Raw genomic sequence first — 22,270 nt, forward strand, 5'->3', positions numbered from 1 at the left:
TGGTTCAGACACATGTGGAAGTTCAAACTATGACTGTCCTGTAAACCAAGAAAAGGGGTACCTGAGTAGTTGTGAAGTACAAGTACTTTGGTTTATTCAGCTAGAACAACAAGGCCTCCAGAGCCTATAAAAAGGTAGAAAGCTTATAGCTGTCAAGCTAAAAACTTGTCAGAGAAGGAAGAGGCCCAGTCATTGCAATCTAAGGAAAATTTTAGTATATAGCAGTTTAGTTTGTCAAAAAGATTTGGGTATTGAAAAGGGAGCTGTTACAGAAATATGTGATAAATGCACACATTCCTGCATACAAAACCTTCAATAACACTCAAAAAAAAGTCAAAGCAGCATAGCTTAATTCCTCTTACTAACATCCCGTTGGGTAGAAGGATGACAGTATCCTCACTAGACCTGACTATTAGAAGTTTTATTATTTTCCATATTATTTTTTCTTAGTGGACCACACACACCCCTTGTTGTAAAAAACAAATTGTGTATGGTCATTCTTTTGCTTACTTTTTTTTTAATAACTGTTCTGAAAGTGTTAACAGTGTATTTGCTATATCCTGTTTTTAATTTTCAAGAAAAACATACAATATGTCTATTTCTTTAAAGAAAGAGACTGCTAGGAACTGTGAACCCCAATAATTCCATTTTAAATGCATCTTACTCTCCCATTCTTTAAGAGGCTAGAGAAGGAGACACTTCAAATGGAGTCAGGAACTTGATGCCTGTTCTTCCAAAGAATATTACTTGTATATATGATTAAATAAGTCATGTCAAAACTGCTTTTCATAAACGCAGTGCTTTTTTGAGGATCTATCACACTTTGGAATGTATCATTTGCAAAACTTCATGATTATGCATGAATGGAAAGACTATGAATTAACTTGATTTTTGTACCAAAAGAAGGAAATGGGAATCCAAAGAGGAGTAGGGTATATAACAACAAGGATAGTTGTAGGGCAGTCTGAACCTCAAGGGAAAAACCTCCAGGCTTACTAGCTACTGTCTTATCCAACACACGTTTAAGACATTTTATCACCAGACTTGCATATAAAGTTGGATTTCTTTTCCCATAACGGACCCCCAGGAAACCTGGCAAAACCAGAAACTAATTACCCCCATAGATTGATCTAAAATTGCCACAGCTCTGGAAGACATTTCTACATTACTGTCAAATTCTAACAATAAAGGCCTATATTTTTATTACTTTTACCACTTTGTACCACAAATGAAACTAAAAGCTAGAAAAAACAATAATCTCAGCACATATTTCAAGAGCTACTAAGGTGTTTTTAGGAAGATGGTGCTATGGAGAATCCAAAAAAAAGAAAGAATTGTGCCAAAGGCTCTGAAATAAACCAAAACAAACTGAAAACACTCAGCCAACTCTGATGGTACCTGAATTAAAGCCTTACATAAGTAGTAAGTGTGGCCTACCCAACTTGCCTTAGATTTAAAAGGGAACATTGCCTGTACAATTCTAATTATTGGCCCATCACATTTCTAAATAACTACCACTCGCAGTGAAATTTTTCAGGCAGCCGGTTAAACTGGAATGGATAACAGAAGTATGAGACAGCTCAAGTAAGTGAAATGACATGTCTCCCTACAGGCACACATGAAAAAGGATAGAAGAATGAAATGTTCCATTTTCCAAAAATGTAACAGATGAATACATCTGTCATGACAGTTTTTCCATAATGTATTCAATATATTATGAATGTGAAAAGGACAGCTTATTTGATTTCAATGATCATCAGCGGGATTCCCACTTCAGAACAAACAAAGACCAACGCTGGAAGCATTCAGGAATGGGTTACTGCATTGCTTTTCTAAGATGAAGGCACTCATCTTATTCTTTTCAAATAATGTTTTAACTTTTCCATGACATATCTGTAAAACGTTTGCTACCCTACCCACCTACTTCAACATTTTAAAAGTACCTCATCTCATTGTTCAAGTCTTGAGTCTAACATCCCCATTCTCTGAGTATTTCCTTGCCATTTAAGTAATCCTGGTCACTTCAGAAATACTTGTTTGAAAAGGCACTGTTCAAAGTCAGATGAAGTGATGGAGCAAGACCTTACCTTACAAAGATTAGTAAAAGTTGGGAATTTTATTGTCTGTACATTATAATTAATTAGATACAGCAAATAAAGGGGAGAAAATAAACAGTTTTAGTGAAAACATGTGCATTTTTTCCCTTAATTGAGACTAGGACTTTGTTTAATTGCTATGATCTTTCCATTCTCTCTTTTATTGATAAATACAAAAAATCCCTGACTACAACAAATAAAAGTGAAATTAGTAATTTAAAACAGTAATAGCAATTAAAACCAAAACTCCATATCCAGTCAGGAAAGCCACGGTATCATTAAAGGCTGTAGTGGCTGGATTCACAGGAAGGAAAAAAAAAAAAGGAGTCACTTCATTCTGTGATTTCTATTTTGCGTAATAAATAACACTTATGCAGTCACTTATCTTGAGAAGAAAGCATAAATAAATAGCATTTTTGGTCTAAGGCCACAACTTTATCTCTCTCCTTCTCTTCCTTTCTGTTTCTTTTCTTTTTGTTCCTGTTAAAAAAGTCTTCTCCAAGGCAAAACCCTCTATAACAAAACAACAGAATCCCCAAATTACCCTTTAAGAATAATAATCAGTTTCAATCGAAAAGTCTGTGAAGTATGAGTATTTTCTCCATCAAAGTAGCAATAGAGCACAGGCAGCTCACAGTTACCACATTTGCTTGCTAAATGATATTAACTGACATTGATGGAGGAACCGTCTACATAACATAAGCCCCCATAGACATGGAGTTCATGGGTGCTTTATTGGCAGTAACGTTTGCATGTCTTTCACAGGGGAAGAGGGATGTTCTCTATATGAGAAAAATGTGCCTCCTTCCCATTTACCTGATATGACTGCCAGCTTCTTTTCATAGTCCTAGCACCTTTTGCTCCCGAGTATGAAGAACACATGCCAAAACCCTGTAACAAGAAACTGTTTCTCCCTAGATCTCTTGCAAAGTTCATCACACTAAAGAAGGTTTTGAGAAACCATTAACAGAGTCCAGAAGAATAGCTTCAAGATAATAATCAGGTTCTGAAATTAAATCTCCATACTTTAATCAGAGACAGAGACTGTAGTGAAAACAGCAGAATAACAATGCATTAGGAGAGTTTGATGGAATCAACAGAAGCAGCTTTCAAAACAATGTAAATTAATAATTTTACTGCTTCTAACTCTGACACTATTTCTTTGCTAGTAGCTCTGATTTCTGGCGGATAGTTTTATTTTGGTCTCTTCCCAAAACCCTTTTCTATGTCATCAAGTAATAATTTTTCTATCAAATCATATTTCTTCATTTAATTTTTCACAGCACTTTTCCTTTTTCTTGCCGTACAATAGAGAAGTGATCCATTCACAGAGAACTTCAAATACAAACAATACACACCAAATGAATTCAGAAAGCAAAAGCATACTTGTGAAGATTTTATGGATATTTTTAGCTAGATGACATCTCTTGCTTTGACATGCACTGCAAGGGAAAGCCGTACTTGTCTCCTGAACAGCAATCAGATCAAAAAAACATTTGCTGCAGGAAGTGGAATTTACCTTTTGACCTTCATTCTCTGCTGTGAGCTTCACTCTCTTACATGAGAAACACAATTTGTTTTCACTAGTCAAAAGCTGCTTGGAAAGTTCAACATATCTATAAAAGAGATTCAATGTAAGCGTGAACATTGTGTTTTCCCAGGCCACTCCAACAGTAGAATGGGAAGAACAAGGAAGCTAGAAAAAGAAGTTCTTACATAAAAATGACATTACTTCCACATGCAGCAATTTTTTTTCTTTTAATCCACAAGTATATCTGTGACAGACCTACGTGTAGAAGAGGTCTTGGAGTTCAACTTTTTTGTTAGTGCTTTGTTACATACCTTTGTAACTGAGACTGCCTCATGGACAAGGGTTCTGTAAAGGCATTTAATCTCAACATCCTCACCCCCACCGCCTACCCAAAACATACAAACTTTAGATATGCAGCCACAAATACTCTATATAAAGACTACACAGAACTGGACAGAATATTCCGATTCCATTTCTGATTGAAAGTAGAAAGGCTGGAAGAAGATATGTGCCAAATAAATGTAATGATACATTTTACCTTGCCATTTGACAACCATAAAATTACCTAAAGATTTTATTTATGGTCAAAAATTCTCATGAAAAGGTGAAGAACTGTTGGAATAGATTTTTTTTTGTGGTTTCTTTCTTTTTTGAAGGGAAAAGCAAAGCAAGTAACACACAGACATTGCCCTGGCATTTTTATTATTATTTCCTTTTAGTATTTTTTCCAACTAATTCCTGTAGCTCTCCATAGTGCAATTTTTTTCATTCTTTCAATAAGCTGTCTATAAGTACAGAGGTTTTGCTCAGTCTGGAAGATTTTCAGATGCTCCCAAAAATTTCAAGGAGTCTTTCAAGGCCAACATAGCCGAGGAAAATGTTGGTGTGAAAGGTGTTCAGTGACTTTCCATTTGTACATTGTCTCTCTTCACTAGTCAAATTTAAACTGGTTCTCTAGTCTATATTCATTCAAAAGAAATAATAATCACAGAACTATTGGCTGCAATTCCCCTAACATCACACCCTCATCCTATATCACCTAACAGAATTACAACTTTTTGTATTTTTGATATCTTCAACACCGGATTCTGTAATTTTCTTAAATATTATTAAAGAACACGAATATTTATAAATACATACACACAGATGTATGTGCTGTTTTAAGTATCCTTCCTCAAAATACTGTAACTTTTGATGTAAAAGCTATACACAATATATTTCTAGATGAAGCCATAAAAATCTACATGGGAGTCACATTTGCAAAGTTAGCTCTTATTCACCAAATATCACAAGAGTAAATTTAATAAAACCACAAAATGAATAAAGAGAACACACAGGACAAAGAAGAAGCACAAACAAAAATAGCATTCTTCCTGTAACAGGAGGTAGTAATACCTGATGGCATCTCCAAAACTCATCTCTGAACAGGGAAACATACCAGGGAACAGCTACCAAACTTCATTATCTTTTGTAATAACACTGGAGAACTAAACTCATCTATGATACTAATTAATGCATTTAGTTGCTGCTATAAAGATAACGTATAGCCATGTATGTGCTGAGAAAATGAGCATTTATTTTTTTTTAAATAACACTTCCCAGCAGTCTCACAAGTGATATTGAAACCTCTTTTCTGACTGGGCCAAGCAAATTCAATAGCTAGTTTGGAAAAAAAAGCACCAGTTTCTTCTTTCTAACAGATGTCTGTCACACATTGCTACCATAAACGGTCACTGAATACATTTGACGCTATCATGTAAATGGGACTACTTTTTCAAAGACTGTGAAGCAGAAGGTTGACAAGGAGGAAGTTTAAAACAAGACTGAGGCAATTCCTCTAAAGAACGTTCCATCTCCCAAGATCACAAAAGTCCCAAACTTGGACAGAAAAGGTGCAGAACAATGGACCCATAATTCAGAGAAGCAGGAGATGGAATGGATATTAATGAATACCAAATATATGCTATCTCTTTCAAGAAATACTATGCAAGTGTATTCTGTGCAGCCAATTGTATTCTTTTAAATCCTTTAAATTTTATGTTTTATCTACATAAACTGGGGAAGTATACTGTTACAACTGCACTTTAAATCATTATTTTTCAAAAATTCTATACATACCATTTTATCAGCATTCTTAGTATCTGGCAAAAAAAGCACAGGACCAACAATAGCTTAAACTGCATATCAGCAGTAAGTAACGAAGGATAAACATTACGATTGTCTATACATCAAGGAATTTTTCAACTAACAAAAGAGGGTAAGTTATATAAGCTGGAAGCACATTTCTGTACAGGAAACAAGAGAAGCGGGAATCTTCGCAAGGTCAACACTCAGCTGAAGTTAGCCCAGGTGCTGGAAAAAACATCTAAGACTGAGGTTTGTGTGTATGTTGGAAGAGGGTGCTGATGCTTCAGACAATCAGGTCAAAGAGATGAAAAAAAAAAAATTACCAAATCTTTTCAAACTGGCTTGTGACAAACTCTTCTCTCTCTCAAACATCTTCTTGGAAGTCATTTAAAACTGTTTCTTATGTGATGAGTAATTCCCAGGATTTCTCTGACTATAGCAAATAAACTTCTTGCTGAGATGACTTGCTGCCTGTTGCTTACCAGGTGCACTTAGCCCTATGATTATGCATGAGTATACATCATACAAAGCTTTGTTTTCAAGGATTATCCTAGTGGGAAAGGAATCCAAGTATGTTCCTATATTTCCTGGTTGGTGTTCCATTTTTTCAGCAACGAGTGAAATAACCTCAACAAAACCAATCTGAAGGGTTACTTTAGCTCCTTTGAGAACTTATATAATTCCCTTGAACTGGGTGGAAAGTGCATGATCAAAGTGAAAATGCACGCTGAGAGACTTGCTGAAGTTATCCACCAAATGAAACAGGGAGGACAGAACCAATGGGCTGAACTGTTTTAAGTACAGTGTGAAATAAACTTTCCACAATCAAAGTTTAAAATATGCTGAGTACAGAACAGAGGGAGAGCAAAGTGTCTAATTCATTAGCTATACACAAAAGTTGGAAAAGAACTGATAAATGGATTATCTCAACCAGTCCTTAGAAATCAGTTCTGTATTTTCACTCCCTCCTGTGACTGTCTTTCACAGATACGGTAGAGGATGCACTTGTTTGCCACTGACTGAATTCTTCAAAGTACTTTAATGCTTAATATATGTTTGTACTGCTTTTTAGAGAACATCTTACTGACATGAATCAGAAAATACAATATAAGTGTCGAGATGAACAGGCGAATCTCTGATCGTAGGTGATTCTGTATCCTTCAGCATTGTGAGTAAAAATCCTTGATTTGCATGCTTGCACTTAGGCAATGTGTGATTAACTCTGTTTAGAAAAACTCTTGAAAAGAGCAAATAACCCTACTTGCAGAGACAAGCTAGAGATAGCAATTTTGACTCCATATAATCTGACCATGGCACCAACATTCATTTTACTAACATAATTGTGTAGAAGAATTTACACGTTATTTTAAGATCCTAATTTTGAATAACATGAGAATATCCATCTTAAAGAAGTAAAGTGGGATTGACATACTGAAGCTGATAGTCTGTAGCAACAATAAAAAATAAGACTACTATATGCTATTCTGATACATGCTACACTGCTTGCTTTCATAGAATCATAGGGTTGGAAGGGACCTTAAAGATCATCTAGTTTCAACCCCCCTGCCATTGGGGGGACTTCCCCCCGCCATTCAACCATTGGCAGGGACATCCCACTAGACCAGGCTGCCCAAGGCCCCATCCAACCTCGCCTTGAACACCTCCCTGGGCAACCTGTGCCAGTGCCTCACCACTCATGGTGAAGAAATTCTTCCATATGTCTATTCTAAATCTGCCCCTCTCCAGTCATTGCCCCTAGTCCCATCACTACAAGCCATTGTAAACAGTTTAGTTCAGCTTTAGGTTTTTGGGGTTTTTTTGTTACTTGGACAGGACTTGTATCTTCATAATTGTCATCTAATAACACTAACTCATGATTCTGATTATGCCTCCAGTGCCATCAAAAAATTGCTCTGATTGTTATCATGAATATTAAGATTAAAACAATAACTGCGTTGCTAGGAAGGTAAAAGGCTATTAAAGTTATCAAGAGGTCTTTGGAAAATTTTAATAAGTGACATTAATAATAATCAATGCAGTTAATGGAAACTTTGAAAAGAAGCAAGGGAAAATTAATAATGCAGCTACCAGTTATGAGAGCCTAACTGTTAGGAAATACAAGGTAACTGGTTTTGAGGTGCACAAAATTTTCACCCAGGTCTCTCTCAAAGATACCTTTTAATGAGGACATATATTTCTGTTTTCCATAGACCCTGTTGAAAAAGAAATTATACTAATTAAAAGGCAGACTAAGGAGGTTAGTTAAGGAAGAAATCAATTATTTATCCCATACCTAGTGTTGCCAGTGACATGAGGTCACACATACCCACCCCACTGCAACACCTGCTTATGGGCAGCTGTAGACCTCTGAATTAAGGCAAGGGAAAGGTATCAGAGGATAAATGACTGCTCAGCCCTTGTCTGGGCTGGCATTTCAGGCTGCATCTGCACATCCTGTCATAGCCATGTTTCTAAAAGACCATCTGCCAGAAGCACCAAAGAGAGCAGACAGATTTGTGAAAATAACCTTCTTGACTACATTTCTCCACCTATCGTGGCCATTTCTTTTGACACCACAACTGTGATGTGCACAGTGTGAATCCCTGGATGCTCCATTGGCCTCCCTGTACCAGGCCCTGAACAAGCACACATGGTACTAAGGCCAGTTTTGCCCCATACAGCTCACAGTATATGGGCTAATAGGAAATAGGTGTTTATCACAGCCCCCTGTGGGGAAAACAACTGGCCATGCAATAAAATCACAGACTATTTCAGATATGTATCGATGTGGCATACAAAAATGCAGCAGTGGGGCAGGTCTTTATTTACTCGGCTAGGACAAAACTTTTTTTTTAACATACAGAAATATAGTTCCAACATAGAAGCCAGAAAGTGAATATGCATACTAAAATTATGTAACTATATCAACATAATGGTTTGCGTTCACATCAACATTCATGTTGATGTTGGCTCCCAAAGTGGCTCAGAAATTTGGACTGAAAACAAAACCAGCCAGTGTCTTCAAAAAGAATTCACAAAAAAAAATCACAAATGCAACTACAATTTTTTAAAATGACACTATGTTGACTATTTAGAAATATTTCCACAGAAGTATTAAACCTAAGAATTTTCTAGGTCTTCGTGATCATTGTAACTATCTAAAAATTGTGGAAATAACGCTTAACACATTGTTGCTGTTCAGTGGCTCAAATGGAAATATCTTTCTTTAGGAAACACCAACAGATTGACAAATCCTTATAGTTTTGTTTTCAGCTTTAACTAGTGCTTGGATGCTATTTACAATGTAAATATTTATTTTCAGCATGGCAATCAACATTATCATACTCTTAATTCTACAAAAGGAAATAATTTCAGTTTTGTAGATGAACTAAAGCATCTGGTTTAACAATGACTGCTTTTACTAAAAATATGTACATTTACATACACAGCCCATTCTGCATGGATAGTAAATCTACATAATTTTCAAGATGTTGCATGTATTACCATGAACCATATCTTAATATCTTAAGGACCTAAACCATTATAACTGCTTTTCACAACAAATTGTAGACTAATTGAAGTGATCTACAGAAAACAGCCATGGAACGTAAATTTTGTGTGAGAAATCAACGGGAATCTAAGAAGCTATTTCACACACACGGTGATTATTTCATACATGTTTCATGGCCAGGTTTCAGGTCAGGACAGCATCCTTCAGTTAACAGAAAAGGGAAATACAGCCTTACAACCTAATATCAAAATTATCAAAATACAAAATCTTCATGCAGCAAGATGTTTAACCATTTCAGATTTTTTTCATCACCAAAATGGTCAAAGTATAGCATTTTCAAAATTTTATGTTGAATGGGATGTTCCAAAATAATTTAAAAAATGAGAACTATTTCACTTTGTTGATAAATAGTAAGCACCTCTGAAAACTGCAAACCCAAGAATAGGTTGTTTTAATTAACTACAGTGTTTCGACATGCTTTATTTCATGCACCATCAAACATCCTCTATCTTTTATGATCACAAATACCTAAAAAGAACAATTTAGTACCTTGCTGGTTTCATTTTTGTGCATATACCATCTGCTCAACTATATTTTGTTTATTATAGCTAAAATCAATTGATTCCAGTACACACTGTGAAGAAAATTTGAATGATATTATACTTAGCACCTTGGGGAACCTAGTAACGCATGTACTATAACACATCAGAGACTCCAGTATCCTGTCTCTGACAGCAGATGCCTAAAAGTAAGAACGCACAAACACATACAGATACTTTCCTGCTATAAACTTCCTAGCCTTCAGCAATTCACATCTCAGGCATTTTCTGAGTTAGAAGTAATGTGTTCAATAGTTCATCGTGGATTTTTCATCCATGAATTTGATTGAGCACTCTTTGAATAGAGATAATTTTTTTTGAGTCAGGGGTGTCCCACAGTGAATAGTTCCATTAGCACCAGTGTGTGTGTGTGTATGAAGTTATCTCTTGTTGTTTGTTTAGAGCCTGAATCATAAAAAAAGGAAAGAAGCACAACCACTATTTTGACATGATGACATGCTAAAATGGAATGTTTTGTCAGACCTACTCAAAAGCAAATTTCTCATTAGGTAATTTTTATCATTTTTGAGGTGGCTTGACCTGCAGTGGAATATTATTTTTCTGTTCCTTACCTGTTTTAAACTTGAAAATTCTCGGTAACAAACATTACCCCAAAGTAGCTCAGATTTTACAAAAACAGTAATTTTCATTAGGCAACCAGCACAACTACGAATTTCCAACCCACTCTACCAGCTGCAAAACATTCCAGATTCTGTATGCTAGATCAAATGAACTAAAATCATCATAAATGAGCTACGAAGTGTTTTTCAGGACAGGCCTTGTAGGTTTCTCCTCATATCAACCATAGTAGGACCTAACACCACTCCACCTTCCCTGGAAAGCCCAAAATGTTTTAAATATGTTTCCTATTGCCATTTGGCCTCTGTTCAAAGCCCTTGAGAAAACTAGTAACAGACAGCCCTTAAATCTACATCTCGTTTACGATGAATATAAAAGAATAATTCCCTAGATTTCTTAGTGCCCTGGTGAAGTTAAATCCTAAGAATGAAGCCGCTAACTAATAACAGAAGCAAGCAAGCCTTGCTTACTTGGTATAACCCTCGTATTAGGTTAGTCATCCTCATATATCTGCCTCAGCCCAAACCTTCCTGTCCCTCTGAGTTCTCCAAACCACCAACATATGAACAGCTCTAGAGACAAAAAATACCCACTTCTCTTTGCAGTGGACAAGAAGACTTTATTATACTTCGTCAGATACTGAGCAAATTATGATGGGTGCATTTTTCCATCTCCATATATACTTATTAAACTTATTTCCAAGAATGAAAATACTCAACAAGGATTCATTAGTGTAAAAATAGCTTTTTTTTGAAGCTTTTACACTTCATTAGTGTAAAAATAGCTGAGTGTTTAGCAATAGATTTCAAAACAACAACATTGCACTCATAACCTTACTGCAAGAGCCTAAGTTCCCCAGTAAGTCAGTTTCTTGCTTTCTGCCCTGAAAGTTAAATCTCTCCACTTATCTTTTCACAAGTACAATTCTGCACAAAACTTGTGCTCTGCTAAGCGTACTAGTCTACACTAACCTGAGGACACTGCTAGCCTATATGGGAAGATTATTCATGTTATATAAAGCAATTATGAAATACAGCCTTTCATGAAGAAAGCTTTTTCCAGTTCCAATCACTTTCATGCTAGCTTGTAACTACAGCAATGAGGATTGATTCTTGACTTTCAAGTTAATTTTGGCTTATAGGGATTTTGTGACCTTCTATATAGCCATTCTGGATACATACAGCAAAATGCAGAGCCATCTGGTGAAACCGAATCTATCTCAGCTGCCTACGGTTCTAGTTTAGCTAATTAAACTAGCTAGCAGGCTAGCTGCAAAGGTAAATTAGCTCATACCTTGTTAACACAGCAAGCCTGCTTCCACTACAAGTTAACTTGGTTCACGTTACATCTGACATCTAATCAGAACTTCACCATTCTTTGTATGCTACTACTGGTTTACTTCTATGCCTTTCTATGGTTACACATTGCCTGAGATTATCTAAATATTCTATAATAATTATCTTGCCAATCTAAGGTTTTTTAAAACTTCTATGTCATTGGGTCTTTTGGACTATTTTATTTATGTTAACAGAAATCTACCCCATCCCCAACACAGCCTTCTAAGCTAAGAATTTGGCGAAGATATTTCTCTATAGACTGCCTTTCAGAGGTAGCTTTCATTTCTTCATGAAACCAAATGAGGTCACAATCATAAGCTGTTATAACCATGGCACTCTCTTACAATCTTCACTCCAGTCAGCATGACTTCTTTAATCATCCTAAAGATGCTTCCTAGAAACATTAAGTGATAGTTTTCATAACGAGGTATTAGCACTTAATTTTATAGTTACTGGATAGTGACACAGAACTCAGTTTCTCTCAGTGAAAACAATTGTCTGAAATTTATTGGGTTAAGGATTTTGTAACAAGATATTTTCTCCTTTGATTTAAATGCAGGAATAAAATGAAAAATTATGAATACCACATCTGGATTCCAAATTACTCAATAAGTATTCAACATTGACATCCAACATGAAAAATGAAAATGACTGTAAGAAGAAATAAACACACAACCACAGAAGTCTGCAGATTACTATCTTGTACATCAAAGCCCCTGTTCAACTTCAGGGTGACATAATCCAACTGAACTGCTGAACTGCCCTGCCATTAGCCACCAGTAAAGCAAAGAAATTTCAGTACAGTACTTAGGCCAAGAAAGAGCCCTTTTTCCACTATCACCCTTAAGTCATTGTAGAACTGACCTTGAACAACTGATGACTCCTCTATCTATTATTTGCCACCCTTTCTATACTTGCTTCTAAAAAACAGTTTTCAGTATGTTCCAGGCTTTTTCTCATACCAAGAATAGCCAACACATTCTATTTCCTCCAGCCTAATCTAAAGTGAGGAAAACTAAAGTGTCACAGTAAAATAGTAACTGACCTTGTTTGGCCAAGATCGTATTTTGATTCAGTATAAAGTACCCCATAAATAGGCTCTTTGCTCCACAGTCTTAGACCTAAGTATGTATTGCAGTACTGGTTAAAACCAGGATAGTAGTCATTCTGTACTCAAAGAACATTTATATGTTCAAATTAAATGTATACACGTGTACTATTCTAGATTTTTGGACCAAACTCAGGCAGGTAGATAATTTTCTATAGCTTTCTACCATTTCACTGCTGACTATAAGAGAAGCTCATATATTAAATAGTGCAATATCCTCTGCCATTAGGTAAATGTATTCAGGGTATTCTAGCCTTGATTTATGCATTGGTATTAAAAACAATTTAAGCTAGCATGCTGCAAAAAGAGAGGGTTTACAGGACTTTTAAAAGGTTGCAGATGAAAGGTCATCAACGAATAAGAAATAATTACATCTTTCTCGCAGATGCTCTTTTTTTATTTCTAAAGGAAGAACCTAGAAGTTATTGGTTTCTTAATATGTTTTCCCAGTATTGTCACCCTTAATTCTAAGAACTGATTGAATTAATCTGTTTGTTTAAAAATTGATTACTTGAGAAAGCAGAAACCTCTAAAATTATATATGACAAATATTTCAATGCAGTAATTCACATTAGCAGTCATCTCTATCATCCAATCTCACTGTTTTCATTTCAACTGGTACAACTTGAGCTGCAAAAAGTAGGATTTTTACAGACTATGTAATGGCAGAAAACAAATTTCAGTGCCTATACCCTCCTTCATGCCACTGTTCTACTTGGAAACATCAGATACTGAAATAATAGGCTTTTGTTAGAAAAAATATATTGATTGGACTTTTTGTTAGGACTTCTATGAGAAAGCAAAAATGTAAGAACAGAATAAAATACAATGTATTTGTTCACAGAAGTAGGAAAGAAACATGTAATTTCCAGTGGCTATCATTTGCTCACTCATGCTCCAGAATGATCTAACTCTTAAAAAGGATGAACTATGACAAATGTCATGCTCTGCTTACTGTTTCCTCATTTCAAAGTAGAGTTCATCCATCATAAAGATGATTTGTCTCCCTGTGATCCATCAAATCACTATTTTGTTTGTATTGATTTTCCTATTGATTCCTAGTATTGAAAACTCAAGGGCTGTATTGAGGATATTCTTCAATGGAGAACCAGTGGCCCAGGAAGCTTTCTTCCTTACTACTAGCTTGGCATGAATCAAGGATTAAGCATACCACTAACCTGTTTAAAATGTTTTAACTTCATTTTATTGCTAGGCCACATAACTGGATTTCTCTTATTTCTTTAAAGAACACCAATCTTTTTCATACAGTGTTTTGTGTGTGACAGATTATTCAGGCGCTAAAGTCATGTCTTCCCTCCAAGTTTCTTTAAATGCCAGCCCGACTTAACTTTCATTCCTCCAGTCTGAGAAGGACTTCTGTTCCTAAATATTAGCATTTTCAATTTCCAATCAGGTTATGGATCTTATTTCTCTCTTCTAGAGGGCAAAACAGGAGATTATGACAAGAAGACTACCGCCCCATGTCTATTCATCTCAATAGTACTGTAGTAAACACAGCTTGTGTAGGATTAGTTACTACAGTTGGACTGTTATTCTTCAACAAGGAATATGTAAACTCCAGGATGAAATAAACTTGCTAAATCAGACTTGTCTTCTCTTTCTCTACGGTACTTCCTGTCTCTTCCTTCAACTGAAAATAGCAATTCTGCTGTCACTAACAGGAATGGTCAAACCACTCGTACATAAAGCAAAACTCCACTCCTCTATATGCTTACACAAAAAAAGAACATTTATAAAAATATGATCCCAGGATTTTTCCTTTGTGATTTAGGGATGATATTTACATAAATGAAAGAAAATAGTGGGCCACAGTATTGGTAGATACACTACATGTGGGAGCAGTGCACCTTCTACCGATGATAGAGTTGCGCAGATCTGGGGCTTCTCTTCCTCTGCCCCCACACAGCTACTTTCACTAGCCTTTGGGTGCCCAATAGAGCTTTAATCAGCAGATACAATTCATAAACTTGTATTTTCAGGGTATTCTCAGATTCTCCATTTCGAGATTTGCTACTTCATTGTGAAATTTCCATATTTTCTACAATCTTAGCTCCTTTCTGTATCTGTTTTTCATTCACTACTAACTGAAAATGCATCCTGTTGTATGCATGAAATACCATTAGATTCTCTAATTTGGGAAACGCAGCTCCAGTCTGAACTGACAACATACCATTAGCATAGCTAGAAAATTACCTTGTCGGCAAGAAAAATGTCACATTTTTAATGTAGCCCTAATAATCACCTAAGTCAATAACCTGAGTTTGAAAGACTGTAGCAAGAGAGGCAGAATAGCCACTAGCTTCTATTTTTAACTCTTCTGCCCCTGTTAGCCACTCCAAATGCTCTCACAGACTTGATTTCAGCATATATTCAGCATACTGCTGATGAATTCCTGTAAATGTCCAGTTTTTATGCTCCGGTATTCTCAAGTATTCCTGCTTCCAAGAAAATCAAATTTATAATGTGAGAGGTGGCTGCGTATTTCTGCCACATTCAGTTGTGCAGATGTTATTCCTTAAGGGAGACTATCTTGATTGCCTCCATGAATAATGGCAAGGAGCCAACAGTTCTCTTATAGCAGAAGGTATAAAACCACTCTCCTACTAAAAGAAGGCCCCCAGTAGGATAATATATTATTACGCATGATTCAAATTACAGGATCTGCAGCAGGGGAGCTAGTGGCTGAATCAGGACAGCCGCACACAGAATACTGATGATGGGATGACGGAATGCATCATGCATTGAAAGAACTATGGTTTAGCGTTTAAATCCTCTGTATTTTCAAAGCAACTACAAGGATCAATATACAACTGAAGCTCCACAAACAAATTTTACATTATTGTGTTCATGGAGGGGTGAAGTTATCATGCTGTAACAGAAATTCTATTTAAGAATACTTCTTTAAATAAAATTTTGCTTTACCAAAGACTGTTGACCTCTTGAAGCCCACTAGCAATAGATATAGCTTTAATTTAATTACACAATATTGGATTTGCCTCATATCTGATTCCGTTTCAGCTATTAGAATATGAAGAGTAAAACCTTGCCTCATTAGATTATGCGGTCTGAAATCTCTGCATTCCACAGTATTCTGGGCTGATTTAAAATTGTTCACACAACAAATTACTTTACCCACAAAGAATTAAATCCAAATGTTCAACACAATGTTGGCTTGCCTACATATTTTCCATTTATAATTGAAGACATCTCAAGAAAATGTGCGTGTTTATTATTTAAAAAAAAAAGACACCAAACCCCAAACCTATTCCCTAATATGAAAGGCTGGCTAGACAATAGTTTTTCAAGCTAAGATCCAATCTTTCCTGTGTATATTAGGCACAACCTAAGTAAAAATAGAAATAGCTAAACAAAAATTCTATATTTCGCTTTGCTGCAACATACCCTGAAGCAGTATGCAAGCTCTCCCTTGACTTCCTTTCATACTGGCTCTTGTATTCAGTTATTCTGGTAAACGGATGCAAATCAGGTGCATTGTGTTGAGGTGGAAGGAAGGGGGTGAAATTTGTTCAGAAATGATCTCAGTTCTATTCATTAATAAAATGACATCTTGGATGAAAGTGGTGAAGAATGAAATATAACAGTACTGAACTTCACTCAGTTGTAACAGATGCATGTAAGACCCTTTAGAGAAAGCCAGATATGTAAAACAGCCACAGCGAAATGATTTCTGAAGCATTAGAATAAGTACTTAGACTGTGATGGCAGCTAAAGATGCAAAGTCGATGCTGCAGCAACATCCTTTTTACCTTTCAAGATGGTTAAAGGTAATGTCAGACTATAAATGAAGAACGCAGTATCACATTAGGTTAAGGACTACAAGGAGACAAATATACACGAAAGAAAAATATATGCACAATACTAACAATAAAAGGCTCTTTTAAAGGTTTTATGGGGCCAACAGAAAAAAAAAAATATGGAAAAATGCCCATGGTTACCTGCAGAGACAGCACACAGTTAAAAAAAATTCAGGAAAAATGTAGTCACCGTTTTGCATAGCAATTCAAATTATGCTGGCAGAATAATTAATGGAGGACCTAATCTCTGTGAAGAAAAAAAAAAAAAAGAAAAGAAAGGATACGTTAAACAAAGTTCATTACTGCATGATGTAAATGAGTTTCTCACCAATGATGTCACTGATTGGCTGGGATGTAGAGCTGGTTTCGAACAGTGCAGCATGGCCGGATTGGCTGCTAGCTCTTCTGGTTACTGCCTGCTTGGGCAGCGGTCGAACCAGACACTTTCTGTCTCTCTTGTTGTCGTTTGAAGCAAATCTTGTTCAGCCCAGCTGTGTCTCCATAGTAGTGGCACCCTAAGAGAGTCTCCCTCCTGCTTCCCACAGCTCATCTGTAAGGCGGTCGCTGCTGTGAAATACCAGCCTTTGGCACAGAGCCCAGACTGCGTTGTTAGATCCGTCTATAATACAGAAAAGAATTTTTTTTTAAAGCAGTTCTTTCACCGAATTACATCCTAAGAAGGATTAATAAGCACTAAATTGCAACTGATTTGTGGACTTTTAAATTATGTAGCTAGCACACTTTCTGAAATAAAACATTATCTGACCTGCAATAGCAAAGCATCGTTGTTTTTTTTTTTTAAAAAAAAAAAGGAAAAAAAAAAAATTAAAAGAATGCCAGAAAGGAAGAAAGAGAAACAACAACTCTTCTTTGTTTACCTTGATTACAAAAATATTCTTCATTATTTTTTCCCCTAGAATAGTAATTGATATCTTGGTGCTACGCAAGTATATTTTAAACTATAGCCAGTTTTCTATTGATATCCAATTAGTTATTTTCAGGTTAAGACAAGGGATCTTAATTAGCATTCTCTTTAACTATGCAAACTGAGACAGGGCATGAAAGAAAAATGCTGCATGGAAGAGGCAGAGAGAGAGAGAGAGAGAGAGAGAGAGAGAGAGAGGAAGAAGAAAAAAAAAAAAAAAAAATCTGTGCAGCTTTTACAGTTCAGCTGTCTGACCCCCTGCAAAAAGAATGCAGTCATATCAACTTTGCCAGACAATGGAGTACCTACAGGCTTTCCTCTAGACAAGTCCTTTATAACCAGTCAGTATTATGTGCTGCAGACAGTGGCCAATCGCTAAGCTGCTTTCTACAGCAGTGACACAATAGGTGCACTGGCCACACTGTCCTCCTAGCCTCTGACAGCGTTTCAGGTTCATTTTTTGTACACTGGAATATACATATATCTTTAATGTTCCCACTGTAGGAAAAAAAAAACCCCACCATATCAGCCTAACCTCGCTTTGTTTTGCTATAATTACATCAGCCTAATTACTGCAGCCGAGCCGCAGTGCACTGCTCAGAGTGGCGCATAGGCATACACGTCATATAAATATGCATGAGCACGCTTGCTTATTTAAATACAAAAATGCATCAATTGCTGGTGGTGCGTTTTTGTTTTTGTTTTCTGCATGTCCTTCCTCCCCCTTCCAACAATCGTTCCGGATAAACCAAAGGAGTTAAGGGCGCCTAGCAAATACGGTCACCATTTTCTCCCTTTATTTATCCAAACTTTTATCAGTTCCAATCTAATTGCAAGCACTCACTAAGAACTAAAAAAAAAAATTTCAAATGCAAATCAGTCTCAGTTAGTAGAGGGAAGAGTATCGCAGACGTAGGGCATTATTCTGCCTTGTCACTACCCATCAGAGTAGGCGCTTGTAAATGAATCTGCATGCACTCCATCACAGCCACATCAGATGCCCAGTTCTTATTAAAAGCCCGATGATCCCCCAGCATGTGCGTGCATCCAGCTTGTATGTTTGGGTATTCTGTAATTACAGCATCTCCTGTAACAATACCTGAATCCACTCATATAGTCAAAAGATTAAATCATCACTATTCACGTACTAGACAGACATAATTGGGCACATTCTATAGTGGGAATCACCATGCTAATTTTTCAGATTTTATGCATGGGATTTACATATTCATGAAGAGAATAGCTGTTATGACCGCCGACAGACCAACATGAAAAGAAAAGACATCATTCTTCAGCACACAGTGTATACAAAATCTAAAGGGAAAAGATGCAGCATACGGCGACAAGGAAAAGTTGTTTGGCTTTCGAGGGTCATTTTATTTCCTATTTATTAAGACTGTGTAGACAGCTTACAAAAACATGTAACTATTCTGAACAAGAAGGTAAAGTAAATCTGTGTTATAAGTAATCATCCACTGGTAGCTGAAATAAAATCTTTTACCAACTGGTGTCCAATTTTCTGCAAGTTTTGCCTTTGCGTTAGAGATCATTTGCAGTTAATGATGCTTAGGACATATTCATCCAGGAACGCACAAAAATACTAATGAATCAAAAAGGAACAGAAATGCCATCTGATATTTACAAATCTTGATTTCATATTCTAACGCCTGCTCTGAATTACGGAACCTCACCTTTCGCAGAAAAGCTGGTGTTCTTCAATAGGTATTTTTTTCCTAACTTATTAGAACTACGTGTTTTCCAAATCTGATAAAATGTATTGTCTGAGTGGCTTCCAGGTTCTAACATTTTTTAAAGAAAAAACTATCACCAGAGGAAAGATAATTCAGGCAGTATCGTAAACACAGTGCATGTTGAATTTCATAACAATTTCATATAAATAAATAAAACCCTACATTCTTACTGTAACCTTGCCCCTTTTATGCATTTAGTATAATTACTTCTAAATGTTTATCTCTCTGGTAGCTGCCACTCAAAACAGCCCAAATATCCTTATAATAGCCAGATAACACTACCTAAAGATATGTACTTCTCCCTACAGTTTCCTGCATTTGGTAAAGTTAATACTACAGATAGCAAGGTGAAAATATTTAATTTTCCAGTGGGAAATGAAAAATGTTAATGCAATAGCCATATGTTTGACAGGCCTTGTTGTCTACCAGTTTTCACAAAACAGTGTATTTAATACTACCACAAAAGAACAAAAAACAGGATTTTTTTCCCTTTACATTGGTATATTATATATTTCTTTGAATCACAGTCATTCAATTCTGTCACCTACTAACAGCTTTCAGACAGAAATCATATTATATATTACATTATAAAATATATATTTTGAAAGGTGATAGACTTTTTAATATATTATTATAAATTTTATTACATTAAATGTGTATTTAAAAATAATCACAAGAAATTGCTTTTGGTTCCCTAAAGTAGGGCTTTTTTTCCGAAAGAAAAATAAACAATAAAGAAAAAAATTAAACCCATTAATATTAACTAAAACATACTTCTTCAACCAGACCACTGTTATTATCCCTGTCAATACAATAAGCTGCCAAATACCTTCATTGTGCATGTCTCTACGTAAAATTCAAACTCCAGCAAGTCCAGATCTGTGAGCTAATTATTAATTTTTTTCCTTTAGCTTAAATATCTGGGCTATCACATCATATAGCACTAAAATAATCTTTATTGCTAAAAGGGAAGCCTTTAGACAGCAGAATGGCGATAGGTATGAACCTTTTAAAAACCCTAGCATTGCCTCTATTCAAGAACCCCACTCCATAATGTCAAGTGCATTAGCGCTAATCTGAAGCTTTTGTTAGAGGATAACATCTGAAATCTTCAAGTATTCACAAAAGAATTTGAGGCAGTTTCGCTTAAGGAAAATATGTAATTTTGTATTCTGGGCTTACTGAGACAGAAAAAATAATGTTTCTTATTTGCAGCAACAAACTTGAAAAATTTCAAGCACTGCATTGAAGTAAATAAAATCACATCTCTCTAAAAGTGGACAGATTTTTGCCTTATTTTATAATCCTACCATACCGTAGTTGGGGCTTTTTTTTAACTCATTCCAGCAGAGCAAACATTTCTAACAATAGTATAAGCTATGAAATTTCAGCAAAAAGGTTATCCGATGTGTTATACCTGGCACCAAATGAAATGGACAATAGTTAAATATATATCTGTGTTTAAAGTAAGGATTCTAAATCTAGAACTGCATTATTTATCTTATTAGTTTCATACATCCTTCTTTAACTTTAATTGCCATTTTCTTTACAAACTATCGTCACTTCTTCTGTATTTTTATAGCATGTAGTACTATCGACCTCAGTCTTTTATTCAAGTTCTTACAAATTCTCAGAATACATCACAGTATGCCAACAGCCTTACTTATGATGATGTTCAGCGGTATACACTTTGTACATGTTCAGCTTCTGAATTATTATCTGAATTTTCAAAAAAACACTCAGGTTCTGGCAACCATGTTTAAGCTCTGGTACTGCTATATGCTTCATTCCATAAAATTACTGCAAAACTGAAATTTAAGATCCGGAATAAGCAGGTAGTCTGAGTTTCAGAAGTGCCAGAAATCTGCAGTTGAATTATATACTACAGGAGCTCCTGTTAACTGAACTGCCTTAATATGACGCAGATGCCAAACACTTTGCTTTTGTAAAGGACCTGATGCAAATACTGACTTGATCTTTACAATTTAGTAAATGTTACAATCCCAAAAACTCTGATGATGGAATAGAGCTTTCCAGACTTGGGCTTGTAACCTTCCATGGAAATGGCTTAAGAGGTCAAAAATGTAGCATTCAGTATTACTACTCAAATTTGTGGCAACACAAGAATTCAGGTTGATGTAAAACAAGTTGCAATAAAAAAAGGTTCAGTTAGCATCTAATAATCTGTATCTAATATTTGTATCTGGCAAAGTGCTGGAAACTTGGAAATATATTGTGTAGGGCCTAATCAGTTTGGTTGCAAACTGCTCTGACATTATGGCACAGAGACACACAAATTAAAATTCACTGAAAGATTTCCATCATTGCATCTTTCATGAAAATATCCAGCAAAGCAACTGGGAACAGTGAGATATAGTATTTTTTCTTTTTTTTAATTCAGATTTCACAGGAAATTTTTCTTTGCTACATACCCCAAAAAAAAGACAGAGCCTACACTTTTAAAAACTTGGATTAATAAAAGGAGATAAAGGTGTATTATTTGGGGGTAAAATCATAACCTGTTTACATGTTAAGTTTCATACATTCTTGGGGGATTCTTTCACATTTTTAAAATATTTTTATTTAGCTATTATTTAAAATAATAGAAGAAAAATTGCCTGGCCCTTTTAAATGTCACTAAGGAGTCACATTTAGGAAGTTTTTCAATGAAGTTCTTTTAACAATACATAAAAAATATTTGCCTAATGTTTTTGCCACTTAAAAGCACGCATAATTATACTGAAAAACTCATTTTCCTTTATCCCCTGAAGAAACTTATCTTAAGGTTATTTTAACCCTGATTTCCTACTCAGTTGCATCTTGCAGTTATTCAGAATTCTTTCCTCAGGCTGTACTTAGACTCCTAAAGA

At 35.7% G+C, this 22,270-nt stretch overlaps 1 protein-coding gene across 1 annotated transcript in view; it reads right to left on the reverse strand.

The window, feature by feature from the left end:
* The window catches only part of LOC128852302 (uncharacterized), a 341,810-nt gene that overhangs the window by 275,066 nt on the left and 44,474 nt on the right, over positions 1–22,270 (reverse strand). Inside the window, exon 5 of the mRNA XM_054068130.1 lies at positions 17,053–17,343. Coding sequence (XP_053924105.1) covers positions 17,053–17,106 — 54 coding nt within the window. The 5' untranslated portion in view covers positions 17,107–17,343. The remainder of the gene's footprint in view (positions 1–17,052; positions 17,344–22,270) is intronic.

This window comes from Cuculus canorus, chromosome 1 (genome assembly GCF_017976375.1).
Source record: "Cuculus canorus isolate bCucCan1 chromosome 1, bCucCan1.pri, whole genome shotgun sequence".
In the NCBI taxonomy this organism is placed as follows: Eukaryota; Metazoa; Chordata; class Aves; order Cuculiformes; family Cuculidae; genus Cuculus; species Cuculus canorus.